General features: G+C 40.5%; 1 protein-coding gene across 1 annotated transcript in view; it reads left to right on the forward strand.

The window, feature by feature from the left end:
- The window catches only part of DIP2B (disco interacting protein 2 homolog B), a 122,607-nt gene that overhangs the window by 74,352 nt on the left and 31,689 nt on the right, over positions 1–16,566 (forward strand). Inside the window, exons 17-23 of the mRNA XM_077753673.1 lie at positions 1,600–1,714; positions 2,758–2,897; positions 3,803–3,939; positions 7,058–7,138; positions 9,334–9,461; positions 11,219–11,333; positions 14,877–15,078. Of these exons, the coding sequence (XP_077609799.1) occupies positions 1,600–1,714; positions 2,758–2,897; positions 3,803–3,939; positions 7,058–7,138; positions 9,334–9,461; positions 11,219–11,333; positions 14,877–15,078 (918 nt within the window). The remainder of the gene's footprint in view (positions 1–1,599; positions 1,715–2,757; positions 2,898–3,802; positions 3,940–7,057; positions 7,139–9,333; positions 9,462–11,218; positions 11,334–14,876; positions 15,079–16,566) is intronic.

Below are 16,566 nucleotides of genomic sequence, written 5' to 3' on the forward strand. Positions count from 1 at the left end.
TGAGCCACCCAGGTGCCCCTCCGTAAGCATTTTTTTAACATCTGTTTTGAAATGTAATTCACATACCATAGAACTCATCCATTTAAAGTGTGTAGTTCAGAGTTTCCTGGACGGCTTAGTCCTTTAAGCATTCAACTTCGGTTCAGGTCATGATCTCACGTGCTGTATGCACAGAGCCTGCTTGGGATCCTCTGCCTCCCTCTCTTTCTGCCCCTCCCCAACTTGTGCTATCACTCACACTCTGTCAAAAAAAACATTTTAGTAAATAAATATATAAATAACTAAGTGTGCAGTTCAGTGGTTTCAAGATACGCACAGTTATGCAACTGTCACCATGAACTAAGTTTAGAAGATCATCACCCCTCCCATTAAAAAAAAAAAACGCACAAACACATAACCATTGGTAGTCACTCCTCATTTCTCCCTCTCTGTTCCCTAGCCTTAGGCAACTGCTCATCTACTTTCTGTCTCTACAAACTTACCTACTTTGGACATTTCATATAAATGCAATACTGTACATGGCCTTTTGTGATTGGCTTCTTTCACTTAGCATGTTTTCAGGATTCATCCATGTAGCATGGGTTCATACTTCATTCCTTTTCCTTGCCATGTAATATTCCATTGAATAGATATAACACATTTTCTGTAAGCTTTCAAAAACACCCCTTCTTGCTCATTTATATCCTTTTTCTATCATGTGACCACAAGGAGTGATAAGAAGGTGACTTGATGTAACCCAAGTGTCTGGACTTTATGTAAATTCCCCCTATGAACAAATCAAAGGACTTTGGGAAAGCTTTTGGAGATCTTACCATGTTACCTGCTTTTCCCTCCAAGCACAAACACCCTGACCCTCCACACAATAGAATCAGGTAAAGTGTTAGAGACTGTGCTCTTGGGGTACCTGGGTGACTCAGTCAGTTGAGCATCTGACTCCTGATTTCAGCCCAGCGCATGATCCTAGGGTTATGGGGTTGAGCCCTGTGTCAGGCTCTGTACTGAGCATGGAGCCTGCTTAAGACTCTTTCTCCCCCTCTGCCCCTCTCCCCTGTTCATTCTCATTCTCTCTCTCTCTCTCTCTCTCTCTCTCTCTCTCTCTCTCTCTAACAAAAAGAAAAAGAAATTAAAGAAATTGTGCTCTTTGCCATAAGTGTATTTCTGTCGTAGTCACAATGATATAAACACAGATATGAGGTTAACCTTAATAAGAAGCAAACTGGAGAATATCACATAGAAGAGAATATTAGCACTAGACTGGCTAAACTAGTTACTTCAGGAAGTGTTTCTCACTTTCAAACGGCTGCCTGTTGGCTGCAGTACATCTCTGCTATTGATTGGGCAGTTTGGTAGGAGCAGCCCTATTCCAAGTTTTAACTTTAAATAGTGTCCGTGACCTTTCATGGGCTGGCTGAGCATTTATTTGTCCTTGAAATGTATGCACCCTCTCACAGGCACAATAAAATATCTGTATGGAATTAATGAGGTACAATGAGAATTCTCATGAGAAGCAAATGTGTTGGCTCTCCACTCTTTACCAGTTTTCTGCAGTAATGAAAATCACAATTTTAGCTTTCGTGTTGATTTGTTCCAACTCCTTAGGGTCTGTGTCATCCTGTGATGCCTTCCTGAGTCTGTTCCAAAGCCATGGACTGAAACCTGAGGCCATCTGTCCATGTGCTACTTCTGCTGAAGCCATGACTGTCGCAATCCGCAGGTATTGTTTAGAATGTCAGTGTTCTTGATGTATGTTACAACTTTGATCAGATGTGTAGTATTTACCGGGTGCTGACAAGGGGTGCTAACTAATTTTCTGCTTCATCAGCCTAAAAGTGAAAATGACTTTGTAAAGCAGTTGGAAGCATCTTGTTTATTTTTCCCACTCTTGCCATAAGGGTAACTGGTAAACTGAAAATATACTTTAATTATTCTCCTCTCGTGTTTGTGAATGAGTTCTTTTTCTGTGTTGTTTTGCTCTTCAGACTCCTAGTTAGCATCTAGAGTAGAAATAGGCTGTCCTTGGGATGCCTGGGTGGTTCAGTCAGTTCAGCATCTGATTCTTGATCTTAGCTCAGATCATGATATCACAGTTCATGAGTTCCAGCCCCATGTTGGGCTTTGTACTGACAGCACGGTGTCTGCTTGGGATTCTGTCTCTACCTCTCTGCCCCTCCTTTCCTCCTTCCCTTTTTCTCTCTATCTTTCTCTCTCAAAATACATAAATAAATTAAAAACAAAAAACCATGAAATAGGCTGTTCTTGGTTATAGCTTAAGTGTGGAAAGTACACCCAAGCCAATATATTCTTAATAATAGATTAAAATTTAGGTGCACCTGGGTGGCTCAGTCAGTTAAACGTCCGGCTTTGGCTCAGGTCATGATCTCACAATTCGTGGATTCGAGCCCTGCGTCGGACTCTTGTGCTGACAGCCAACTCAGAGCCTGGAGCCTGTTTCGGATTCTGTGTCTCCCTTTCTCTCTGACTATCCCCTGCTCACGCTGTCTCTCTCTCTCTCTCAGAAAATAAATTTTAAAAAATAAAACAATTTTTTTATAAATAAAACATAAAACTTACTTTTTCCACCTGAATGAATGTAGACCATGCTTTGTATATGTGAATTTTATTAATTTGACATGTTTTTGGTAGAGAAAATGAGGATTTTTGTGTGTGTGTCACAGTCAGAGAAAATTTGCTTTTATATGTACATTTATGTTAATATCATTTAATTTGTCAAATTTGACAAGTTTATTTTGTTTTCAGGCCTGGAGTTCCAGGGGCCCCTTTGCCAGGAAGAGCTATTCTCTCAATGAATGGATTGAGTTATGGAGTAATACGGGTCAATACTGAAGATAAAAATTCCGCACTGACGGTCCAGGATGTGGGCCATGTAATGCCTGGTGGTGAGTTCTTAGGAGCACCATTTGGTTTTTCAAAAAGAGTTGCCATTAGAGGTATTAGAACCTGATAAAAATGAGATCCACAGCCAGGAATAAAAAATTTAGTCTCTTATCTTCTCAGACCCTGTCTAACAGTTCGCTGATTCTAATTATACCTCCTTTCCAGCGGTACTGTATGATGTCCTTGTGAATGATTCCATTACAGTTGTTCATATGGAAAGCTTAAGTACGGAGTTGCACTAAAGTTGTCTGGTTTTCACTGCAATTCCCCAGACTTTGGGGCTGGGTGTAGAAAGTTTGAGCACACTGCTCCTGTGAGTGTTTGAGTTTGATTTGCCCAGTGGTGAATTAATTTCACCTGTTTCTTTGGATGTTGTAGTCATTTCTAATACGTTACTGTCTTGGAAAGCTTTGGTATGCCTCTGTCATAGTTTTATTTGCTGAATTTAAAAAATTACGTGTTTAGGGGTGCCTGGGTGGCTCAGTTGGTTAAGCGTCCAACTTTGGCTCAGGGCATGATCTCATGGTTCGTGGGTTCGAGCCCCGCGTCAGGCTCTGTGCTGACAGCCAGCTCAGAGCCTGGAGCCTATTTCAGATTCTATGTCTCCTCTCTCTGACCCACCCCAGCTCATGCAATCTCTCTCTCTCTCTCTCTCTTAGAAATAAACAAAACATTAAAAAACACATAATTTTTATTGTTATTATTTTCTTTTAATTTTATCATCAGGACTAAAAGATGGAAATTCAGACTATACCTATGTAGTATCAGGTCTATGTTTGACATTCCTGTTGCTTTTCTTTCTTAATGCCATTCAGTAAACGCAGATCTTTCCTGGGAACGATGAAGCTGTTATTTTACAAAGGTTTTCCAGAATCCCTGTCCCTTAACTATATTTTCTGCACACTAGGGATGATGTGCATTGTGAGACCTGATGGGCCTCCTCAGCTTTGCAAAACCGATGAAATTGGAGAAATCTGTGTCAGCTCTAGAACGGGAGGCATGATGTACTTTGGGCTTGCTGGTGTGACAAAAAATACATTTGAGGTATGTGATATTAAATTTGGGGGGGATCTTATTTGGTGAGGTCAGGGTGTCACTGGGTCAGATGACCTGGCTGATGGGAAACAGCATAGTGTAGCAGCTGAGAGACTGTACTCTAGAGCCAGACTGCCCAAGTTCAAATCCTAATTCTGCCACTTATTAGCAGATCTTGGAGGAGTTGCTTAACCTCTCTGCGCCTTAATTTCCTTATCTTTAAAATGTGGGGAATCATAGTACATACCTCCCAGCATTGTTGTGAGGACTAAGTGAGTTAATGTTTGTAAAGTGCTTCGGACCCCCCTGGCACACAGGAAGTACTGTTGATCCATTACATAAGTGAAGGGTAAAAGGCCTCACTCTGGTGAGTATGCCATCCTTTGAGCTTCATAAGCCCCAAAATTTAATTTTAAGAGTACAGTGACATCAGATCCAGCTCTGCAGAGGAGACTCAAGGTAGCTGAGCCTGTAAGGACTGATGTCAGCCAGAACACTAAGTTACTGGTGACCTGTCCTATCACAGGGGCAGGTTGCTCCCATTATTCAGTCTTTCATTCAACACATATTTATTGAGCACCTTCTGTGTGTCCAACAGTATTCTAGATGCTTGTGGTTCCTCAGAAAAATGAACGGAGCTCCTCAAATAGCTCTTAGGCTAGTGGAAATAGCACATTGTTTTCCTGCAGACAGTTCTGGGTATAAAGACACATTGTAATGAAAGTTTGCCTGGTGAGGCTGGAAATCAGAACAGGTATAACAGATTATCTATATTTCCTAATTAGGATTAACCTGCCTCAGGGTGGCTTTTAGGGAAGAGAAAATTCCATTTTATGGGCCATGATATTAGGGTTTATTATATGACCAACTGCCAACGTTCAGTTCTTTGAACTTACTTTTTCATTAATTGTCTCAGTATCTACCATCATTGGTACATACGAGTACATAATTATGTTGTGATAGACGTCACTGATAGGAGAGTGGTACCTGCATGAATGGTGTGGTAACTGGAAAAGTGAAGGACTCCTGGGCTGACCATCCTCTGTGTTTACACAGCCTAGAATGGTGTCAATTATTAAATGTCTATTGTTACCATCAGCACATCATCAGTAGTAGTAACTACATTCTTGGCCTGCCTTCAGAAGTTGTGACCAACTCCCCTTGATAGGTGTGGGCACTGATAAACTCTTAAAGCACACGTTCACCATCAGGCTCTTGATTTGCTCTCACAGGTGACTCATTCCCTGGGCTGCGTGTCTATACATTTTACTAATTTAAATCTCACCCTACTTCTTTCCTTTTTAAATGCTTGGAGTACATATGTTTCCAGTATCTGAGTTTTTCATCATTGTGTTTTCCTTACTATAAGCAAGATCCTCAAGCAGTGTTTGAAGACACTGTTAGTATTTTATTACATTGCCTTTCTGACAAGAGCAACTGCCTAGCCACAATTCTCAGATTTTAATATCAAACTGCTAGGTCCATAGTGATGAAGAAGTTCTGAAATCTGCAGTATAAATTTAATGAAAGGGAAGTAGAATAAAAATCCTAACCAACAAAGGAGAAAACTATTGCCTGTTTTTTTTTTTTTGCAAATTAAAGTTTCTAAATTTTGAGAGGGTTTTCGAGTGTGGTTAACATTTCACTAGGACAGAAGACCTAGTAATGACTAGAAAACAAAGTAAAGTGTATCTTTAAAAATAAGCTACTGGTGTGAAAAACTTTAAAGAGCTCATGCCTTTTGTACAAATACACAGAAGTCCGTACAGCAATATTCAATAAAACACATTTATACCAATAAAATGAGTGGCCTTCCTCGCTGGAGAGACGGCTTACATTCTAAAAGTACTAATTCTTGTAGTTTCTAGTTTCCTGGGTACAGACTCTGACCCAAACACTGTGCTTGTGCCTGCAGATCCATTTACATTCCCTTAATCTTTACCTTAACCCTGTGAGAGGCATTGGGAGCTCTGTTTTATGGCCAAAGAAACTCGGGCTTCGAGAAGTCCAGGAACTTGCTAGTCAGTACAGAACCGGAAATTGAACTTGATCTGATTCTGAGGGCTGTGCTGCCCTGGCCCCCATGCAGTGATATGTTGCAGGACTGTTGAACAGAGGGAGCTAGGGCAACTGTTACCAACTTGTAAAGGTATCCAAACACGTATGTTATGTGAAAACTAGACAGTATGTGAAAAAAGCAGGTTATAAAACAGCATATATAATAGGATTCCTTTTATTAAAAAAATAAATTCTTAATATGTTAATATATGCATCTAAAAAACTCAGCGATATACAACAAATTGTAACTGTTTCTCTCTTAAAGGGGTGTGGATACTGAAGTCACTATTTATGTAATTTTAATTTTTCAACAAGTGTATATTACTATTATGAGTTTCTTAAGATTTTTTAAAAATCAAATATAGGGGCGCCTGGGTGGCTAAGTTGGTTAAGCGTCCAAATTCGGCTCAGGTCATCATCTCGCAGATCATGGGTTCGAGCACCGCGTCAGCCTCTGTACCGACAGCTCAGAGCCTAGAGCCTGCTTCAGATTCTGTGTCTCCCTCTCTCTCTCTACCCTTCCCCCACTCACACTCTGTCTCTCAAAAATAAGCATTCAAAAAATTTTTTTGATTTTGTTTTTATGCTTATTTATTATTGAGACAGAGAGAAACAGAGCATGAGTTGGGGAGGGGCAGACAGAGAGGGAGACAGAATCTGAAGTAGGCTCCGGGGTCTGAGCTGTCAGCACAGAGCCTGATGTGGGGCTGGAATCGATGAACTGTGAGATCATGACCTGAGCCGAAGTTGGACGCTTAACCGACTGAGCCACCCAGGCATCCCTCAAAAAACAGTTTTATAATAAAATAAAAATCAAATACGTTTGTTCAGAAAAAGCTAAAGGACACCTGGGTGGCTCAGTCAGTTAAGCGTCTGACTTCAGCTCAGGTCATGATCCCATGGTTCATGGGTTCGAGCCTGGAGCCTGCTTCGGATTCGGTGTCTCCCTCTCTCTCTCTCTGCTCCTCTGCTGCTCACACTCTGTCTCTCAAAAATAAATAAACGTTAAAAAAAATTTCTTTTAATTAAAAAGAAAAAGCTAAGATTTTGACTGCTTTCTGTCCTTTAGGTAATTCCAGTCAATTCCGCAGGCTCTCCTGTTGGAGACGTGCCCTTCATTCGGTCAGGATTACTGGGGTTTGTAGGGCCGGTAAGTGATGTATTCATGTTTGTTTTGGTGTATCTGATCCATATATTTAGACTTTACAAAGTTTTTGTCACAAAACAGAACAAATTCAGATTAGTTCAAGAGTTTTACAGGGCCTCTTTTATATTTACAGTGGTTTCTGTAAGAATGTCATAAACTGAGCTAATGTTTATTGCTTTCATTACCCACATTCACTTGACTCCTTTAAACTAAGACATTTTTTATTTTCAAAAATTCTTTTCACTTAATCTTGCTACATTTCTTTGATTTGATTTGTATGTTTCACTGAGTTAGAAGAGTACTAAAAAAAGTTACCTTCAGTAGCAAAGTGAGTTGCACCTGGGTGGCTCAGTTTGGTTAAACATCTGATTTTGGCTCAGGTCATGATCTCATGGTTCATGAATTTGAGTCCCATATTGGGCTCTTCGCTCTCAGCACAGAGCCTACTTCAAATCCTCTGTCTCCCTCTCTCTGTGCCCCTCCCCAGCACGCACACTCATGCTCTCTTTCTCTTTCGCTCAAAAATAAACACTAAAAAAATTTTATAATAGCAAAGGGAAACTGTAATAGTGTGCAAAGCATTTTCATACAAATTATCAGCACTACACCATGTGTAATAATAAATTTTTCCAATGTAAGCAGTTTGTTTTCCAGCAAATGGTATTTATAGGCACTGGGTTCACAGAGACCATTAAGATACAAAATCTGTTCTCAGAGAGTTCATGGTTAGTTTCATGAGCCAACAAAGAAGGCAGAAAGCCAGATTATGAAGGGTTTTGCATAATGTTGTGGGAAGTTTGGATTGTATTTTGTAAGTAACAAGACATTTGTGATCATAGTTAAACCCGTTTACCTCTATCCAACTCTCTTTTACCTCTTTCCTATTTCTTCTCCTCTTACCGGCTCAAGTTACATAAGAAAAGATCTAATTTTACTTCCTCCCCACCATTTATGGGGACAGGGGGTGTGAGCATACCTCTAAGAGGATTGCTGCCCTAGAAAGAGAAGTCTGTACCTACTGTCTTGAGTAATCCTCTCAGCACCAGAAAATTCTCTATAACCTAGCTCTTTTTAAAGCTTACCTCTCCACAACTGAAGGCCAAGATGGAACTGCAGGATCCCATCTGCATTCCAGAAAACAGGACAGGGGAAAGAATGTATCCCACCATCTCTTAAGGAAGATTTCTGGAAGCTGCTGAGCAACACGTCCCCATATATCTCATTGGTCTGAACTAGTCCCGTGGCCACACTTGGCTGCCTAGGGTCGCTGAAATGCAGTCTTTATTTTGGTCAGCCGTGCCCAGCAGTGAAAGAAATGGAGAAATGGGCAGATCAGTGTCTGTCTCATTCTCTTTACTTACTTCCACCATAGCACTTTTCAGACTCTGTTGGAAATGGCTGGTTTTTTTCCTGTCTTCTCAGATTAGCCAATGGCTTCTTCAGGCTAGCAGTTCTATCTTACTTACATAAGCCAATCAGCATATGGCACTACATTGTGCTCAATAAATCACTAAGTGACATTCACATGGAGATGACTACCAGACAATTGAATATGTATAAATTGTCTAGGAAGTGTAGGACTTGTGTAATGAATGGAAAATTCAATTTATTGCAAATGGGTCTAAGAGAATTATTGAGGATTACAGGGATATCTTCAGGGTGTTGACAGCAACATTTCCTCCAGCTCTGTTATCTTCTTGGAAAGGGGAGGCTCCTATAGTGGTTCTTAGACCTTTCTTTATTAGCCTATTTCTAATCTTGCCAGATGGAAACAGCATTACCCTTATAAACCTTGAACATGCATCCTCACATTCAGCTGTTTGCATCTCTTCCTAATTCCAGTATGAAATGAGTTAACAAATTTTTTCTTTGCATCCATCTTGTGAATAGGTACAGATGAATTAATACAACATAGTCATGGCTGAGAAAATAAAATATGCTTGTGTGGAATCCTAGTTGCTTTCTTGTAAAATTCCTCCCTAAGAATAAATGTAAACAAATTCCTTTCTTATATACTGTAATTCTTGTAAAATGCTACTGATTTCTCCTCTTACTTCTGAGGTATGAAACACTTTCTTAGAATCCATAAAACACAATGTTGTTTTCTTATATTTTTGATGAACTGTATTTCAAACTCTATTTCAAAGTTTTTGCCATTTAAATAATGGAAATCAAGGTAAATTTTTATTACCTTTCAGGGCAGTTTGGTGTTCGTGGTTGGAAAAATGGATGGGTTACTGATGGTTAGTGGTCGAAGACATAATGCTGATGACATTGTTGCTACTGGATTGGCTGTTGAATCAATAAAGACGGTTTACAGAGGAAGGTGAGTAGTACAAAATTCAGATGTTAGCACCTGCAATGGAATCTAAATGTATCTTTACAGGGTCATTTGAATTGTATTCTATAGAGTCTCTAAGTGATTGGGTTCTTTTTTGGTTAAGCATAGCAGGAATTGGGCTTTAACTATTTATCTCAACATGGCTGGCTATTTGGCTCAAATTGAGAGGAATAGGATATAACCATACCCTGTATTTCAGTTTTAATTCTTACTCTTTGTTGAATTCTGAGGACTGCGGAGAATTCTCCTAAAACATTGAACTTCCTACTTTCCAACAACATGGAAGTAGTGCCATTCAGACTAAGATAGATGCTACTTTGTAGGAATTTACATCTGAGAACTGTTTCTCTTAACTCGTCTCTAAATTGCTGTAACATTTTAACACAGAGATTGGCATAGTACACAAGTGCTAATTGCACATTCCATGGATAAAGTCAATTACAAATCCTCTTTTCTTCACTTATTAATACAAGAAAAGATATTTGGTACATATTTGAGTAGTTGATGTCCATCCAGTAGTTTATTTACAATCATGGATATGTATCCTTTATGAATGCTTTAGCATTCTTGGTGTCCCTTTAGTTTTTTAAGAAGCAGGAAAAATTAATGAAACCAGTAGAGAACCATTTCCTAAAACATGTAGTGTTTGTAGTGATGTGGCTTTCTCTGAGATGTAAACTCAGTAGGACGCTAGCCCTTCTGTCTTTGGTCACTGTTATATCCCCAGCACTAGCACAGCGCCTGGCACGTGGTAGGTATTCAATAAGTATGAATATTTATGTGCAAGGAAGGGAGATGGTCCCGCATGCTGGCACCTTCAGTTCTCTGGTGACTTCCCATTCTTTCATGCATCCATTCAACAAATATTTATTGGGTGCCAGCCGTGTGCCACTGTGGTGCGTGCTCAGAGTGTGGCATGTGGCAGTGAACAAAACAGGCCGGGTTTCTGCCCTTGTGAAGTTCACATTCACATTGAGGGAAACCGAGAGTAACTTCAAAGACAGGGACATAGAGAACGTGGGATGGTGATAAGGGCCATGTAGAAAGAACACCCTGGGGGTGGGAGCGTGCTGGCCGGTTTCTATAGGGTGGTCTGGGAATGCCTCGCTAGTAAGGGGACGTTCGAGCGGAGACCTCACTCAGAACATCCCCCTCCCCTCGGCCTGCCGGGTCCCCCTGCCTGCCCTGGCCTGGCTCTGACCTCTCCCCACCGCTCTCTGCTTACCACTCTGCTCCAGGCACACTGGCCTTCTTGCTGTTCCTCAAACCTGCCAAGCTCGTTCCTACCTCAGAACCTTTTCGCTTTCCGTTCCTTCTGCCCGGAAACCTCTTCCTCCAGATCTTCGCATGGCTCGCGTCCTCACTTCACTCAGGTCTCTGCTCCAATGTCCGCTCCTCAGGGAGGCGCTCCCCAACCACCCCGCCCTGCCTTGCCTTTCTTCCTGGTGTAATACGACAACATGACATTATTTTTATATATATGTTCTGTCTCTGACGTGCAAGCTCCGTGAAGACAGGGACTTTGTCTTATTCACCACTGCGTCCCAGCGTTCGTGCCAGTGGTGCTAGTACATGTTTTTTGAGTCCTCATTTTGATGGTAATGACTGTGGCATTTTCTTTTCTAAACTACTCATTTCTGGGTAGTATGGTGGGGACGACTCCTCTCTGTAATTCCAACTGAGCAAAGCAAGTAGGACTGGTTGTGAAGGGAGTCCTGATGTGTTTGATCTGTCTCTCTTAGAATTGCTGTGTTTTCTGTGTCTGTATTTTATGATGAGCGCATCGTGGTGGTTGCGGAACAAAGACCCGACGCCTCAGAGGAAGACAGTTTCCAGTGGATGAGCCGTGTGCTGCAGGTGAGCACGCCTGGGGTGTTTGTCGGGGCAGCCTGGCTTTGCTGTCAGCGGTGATAGCAACCACTGACTAAGTAAGCCTCCCCTTTGTTGGGCCAGTCGTGCCACCATATTTCTTCTTCCCAGTCACTACTCAGATATTCCGGGTACTATTAGCAAAGTAATATAATTAGTACCATTTCTCCCTCTGGACTACATAGGATTTTCCTGCTCAGGTTGCCAGGAACAATTGAATTGACCTGCCTCAGCAAATTCCCTCACTTGTTTTGTCCCTGAGTGTTCACTACCCAGGAAAATTTAAACTGACCATGTGTGGAACACGTCTTTGACAGAAATCAATCCACTTCTCAACAACATGTGTGTGTGATTTGGTGCCTAGTGTGCAGGGATCCCAGCAAATGTAAGATGTCATTCTTACTAGCAGCTTTCCTGTGGAGTTAGAGAGCTAGGGAAGGAGAAGATCTGGGCTCCGTGTAAGGGATATGTTACTAGTAGTTGGGGTAGAGTTGAGGAGGAAGGGTAGAGTGATGAAAAGAGCCTAGTCTTCAGTTTGGAATTACAGCCTTTGAATCACAGCTCCTCTTCGTACCAGATACACGCGTCTTTAGGCAAGTTACTTAACTTTGCTGAGTTTATTTCCGAATCCATAAAGCGGAGAGAAAACAATCTTACAGAGCTGTGGGAAGGATTAAATGAGATCACTGTTTGAAATATACCATGTGTATTCAGTAAATAACAATGGTGATTATTATTAACATCAAAAATAATAATCATAAGCGTAATCTCCAAGAAGTTTAGAGAGACGCACTGTTTTCAGTAACCTTCTCTTTCACTATTTGTCTACTTAGTACTCATCACCACATTTCATAGATGCTGTTTGCTGCATTAGCCATGGTCTAAGGCACATGAAGGCCAGAACCTCATCTGTCCTGATAGTCATGCTAGTACATCAACATAGGAGGCTCAGCAAATATTTGTTGGGTAACGTATGGCCCAAGAAAGCATGGACTGTCCTTAACAAAGAAAATTCTGTGTTATTGGAAGTGTTCCCAACATCAGTAAACTTATCTACTTGGGGCATTTGGATATTTTCACTGTGAGTTAGTAGTAATGTTGTAGAAATAATGCAAGCCTGGGGCACCTGGGTGGCTCAATTGGTTAAGCGTCCGACTTCAGCTCAGGTCACGATCTCACAGTTCATGGGTTCGAGCCCCGCATCAGGCTCTGTGCTGACAGCCAGCTCAGAGCCTGACGCCTGTTTCGAATTCTGTATCTCCCTCTCTCTCTGACCCTCCCTCCCCTGTTCATGCTGTCTCTCTCTCTCAGAAATAAATAAAACATTAAAAAAAATTTTTTAAGAAATAATGCAAGCCTGAGATGAGTGATAGGGCTAGATAACTTTTAAGATTTCTTTTTATTCTCGAGATCTGTGGTTCTGAGTTATCAGCTGGCAGAGCATAGGCTATTTGTAGTGAAAAGAATCTGCTGAGGATAGGATGGACAGAAAAGACTATGAAGAGGTGGGACTGGACTGATCTCTGAAAGATGGTAAAGAATCAGACTTGCAAAGAGAATGTTTTTCATATCATTCGTGTTTGCAAACAAACAGAATGCTTATTTTGTTCAGAATAAATTAGGAGGCATAATGGTAGAATGTTGTGATGAATTAGGTATTTTTTCCCTAGGATAGGAAATTCCCCAAGGTATTTCTTATTTTTTCCTTGGAAAGCAATTATAGGAATTACATGCAAAATTACATGCTAATTTACTAATCCAGATTCTTGTAAAAATCATTCAGGCTCTTATTTAGTCGTGAAGTAAGAAAACATTATTTCCCTAGTCTCCTTAGCTTCTCAGCCTAGAGCATTAGAGCTATAGTAGAAAGGTAAGGACACCATATGTTCTGGTAGGTTCAAGCCCAGAGGTTAACTCCAGATCTGTGTATAATATAAACTAAATACCTAACTCAGCACCTTTTAACGAAGGTGGTCAATAGATGACTGGCCAGAGGGTGTATTTGCAGTGTGAAATCTGGACTATATGTAATAACATTTGCTAACTTTCTGTATATTCTGAAATACCAGAGACTTAGGAACCCTGCCAGACTTTCTATTTCCCAGTTGTCTCTGTTGATTAGAGGGATAATCTGAGGAATAGGATGTTCATATTTATTCCTTTGCTCTATTAAATTGTTTTAATACAAGGCCTTGTCTGTCTTTTGTGACTGTTGGTCCATTCTTCTGAGGCTGTATCTCCGTTTCAGAAAGACTTATGGGTGATACAGTAGATAGAGCTGTCTCAGCTAGTACGTTTGGAACCGATATTAATAGTTGGTCAGTTTCATTTTATTATTTTTTTGAGAGGAGTGTGCACAAGCATGCACACGCAAGAGGGAGGGACGGAGGGAGACGGAGAGAGCGAATCCTAAGCAGGCTCCACACCCAGTGTGTTTTAAAAGGTAGTTGAAGCAGAGAATCATAAAAATGAGAAATTCTTCAAGTATTAACTTTTAACCCAAAACATACATATCTGCCTTCATTTGATGCATAGTAGTGTGAGTATGAGTACACCAGTTTGCATTCCTATCAGCCTTCCATAAACCACATCAAATTGCATGGTTTTGGTTTCTGTTTTCATTTCCTTTAAGTTAGACTAGAACGTAAGTATGTGCAAAGGGAGTAGAATACATAATCTTTACCTTTTAGAAATAACTTGTGTCTTTCGACTGTAGTGTTTTAGGAGCTTACCTTCAATGAGTTTTTCCAAAGGATAATTCTCTCTGTCCTTTTATGCTCAGTTTTATCAATTGATATAATAGTTAAATTATGTGAACACAAGAACCAAGCACAAGCATAAAAGATGTAGAAGGAAACCAGCTAACGTTAAGCAAGGACACGGGTGCGTGACTGGGAGCAGAGGTGCCCTGAGGGCGCCAGTGGCCTCTGGGGTTCAGTGTGCAGTGGCCTCACCTTGTTATTTTGCAGATGAGATTATGGATAACTTGGTGAGCCACTTAAGCAGGGGCCCGCTTACAGTGCTTCTCTCATGTCCATAATAAAAATACTTTGCCTCTATTGAACTGAGCTATGTTGTTTATTAAAAGAACCAAAATGCTTACCTGGCTGGCTCAGTCAGAGGGGCGTGTGACTCTTGATCTTGGTGTCATGAGTTCGAGCCCCATGTTAAGTGCAGAGAGTACTTAAACTCTTAATTAAATAAGGTAACATAACATAACCAACACAAATTTCTAGGTGTTGGACATTATCATTCAAGAGAGAACATACTGAGGCTTTCAAATCAGCATCTACCTCTTTCCACTTAGATCGTATCTTACCCCCCTTCTGTTGATCTCTGCCATTGCTAAAAGAATTAGCTAACTTTGGGTGTATGAGACTTTAATAATCTAGCAAATTCTAGACCTAGAATGGATTCTAGACCCAGGATGGACAGAAAAGGAAAAATCCTAGAGTAGAATAATGGATTATTTTAGGAGGATGTCAAATGTAAAATTTATCTCACTGAATATTTTTCTTTGTATTTCTCTAGGCAATCGATAGCATTCATCAAGTGGGGGTTTATTGTCTTGCTCTGGTGCCTGCCAATACCTTGCCAAAAACTCCACTAGGAGGGATCCATATATCTCAGACGAAACAGCTCTTTCTGGAGGGATCTCTACATCCTTGCAACATCCTCATGTGCCCACATACATGTGTGACCAATTTGCCAAAACCCCGGCAAAAGCAACCAGGTAATATGCTAGCTTTGAAAACATCACGTTAAAATTAGAACTTCAAGAAGCTGACTTTTTTCAGGGTGATTCTTTCTCTAGAATTGGACTTTACGAAGACTAGTAACACAGGAATAGGATTAGATGACCGAAAGCAGGGAGGATTGAGAACCTGCAGAATGGCCTTCTCTGAGTTTATTCCTGGCTTCCTCTTCTGAATAATTCTCAGTAGTGTGCCTCCATGTCCCCTGGATGTATAAAGTGAGATGTATAAAGTGTGGGATCAAGATGATCAAAATCCTACTAGCGAAACTGGAATAGAACAAGTCCTATAAGGGAAGGTTCTGAGGATGGTAAGAATGGCTAGTATTTATTGAGTGCTCACCAAAAGCCAAATACAGGTTGAATATTGGACATACGTGATCCTGAAGTGTTAGCCCCTAGCTATGGAAAATAAAGTTCATAAAAGTTAAGAATTGTGCTCAGAGACATAGAGCTAGTTAAGGGCAGAGCTGAGACACCAATTGTGACTCTCAGATCCACACTCTGAATACTGCCTTTCTGTTGGTCATCACTTATCTAGAGTCCTCCCTTATTTCTTTTAAGCTTTAGGAGTCTGATTTAGGCCTTTAATACCTCTAGGGAGAAAAATAACTTAATTTTGAAATTTTCTGAATTGTAAGCACAAGATAAATAATGTATTTTGCATTTGCCATATTCCTGTGAATTCAAGATATGGGTAAGTATGTGTGAATTGCTATATGGACACGAGAAGAAAAAACCCAAATAGTCCGTTTCACCTTTTTGCCTAATTTCTGAGGTTAAAGGGTAGAGTAGGAGGCTAAAGGAAGGAGTAATTGATTGATGGTCAGTCATGTTGAAATACCTGTTCAACCCAACATGAAATCATTACATTTTTTTGATGCTATTTTATTTTAATGGAGAAGTTAATGAAAGGATCCTAGTTTCCTGAATGCCTGAAAACACCTGAGAGCCAAAATGCGGCCTTTACACAATCTGCCGCCACCACCCACTCACCCCCTTGCACGTGCATGCCCACATAGAACAGAGTGTACATCAGCATGTTGGCCTCCAGATGTGTTGAGAAGAGAGAAGGTAATGCGGAGTTTAGGAATGGAAGGGTAATTAATCATATTTCTGTAAGACAGCTTTTGCTGAAAGGTAAACATGATGTACAGTAATAAAATATAACATAAGCCTCTTACTTTCTAGAACATTTTTATTCTAGATGATTCTAACATTATTAAAATGTTAATATATTCTGCTCTACAATAGTTACTTCAGTCATCTGGTGGCTGAAGGTGATATCACAGCCGTTTATCTAGATATGATTGTCAACTTATCAGCTAGCCTTATCTTAGTAACCATTAAGTATAGAGCTAAAGTATATATGACATTTACCAGTTTCTGCTTGTGGAAATAAGGGTGTGTAGAGGCTGATATTCTGAAGGGGCAGTCAAAATCGACAAGTCTGGATGTAACTCATCA

Source organism: Crocuta crocuta, unplaced genomic scaffold (genome assembly GCF_008692635.1).
Source record: "Crocuta crocuta isolate KB4526 unplaced genomic scaffold, BGI_CrCroc_1.0 scaffold30, whole genome shotgun sequence".
Classification (NCBI taxonomy): domain Eukaryota; kingdom Metazoa; phylum Chordata; class Mammalia; order Carnivora; family Hyaenidae; genus Crocuta; species Crocuta crocuta.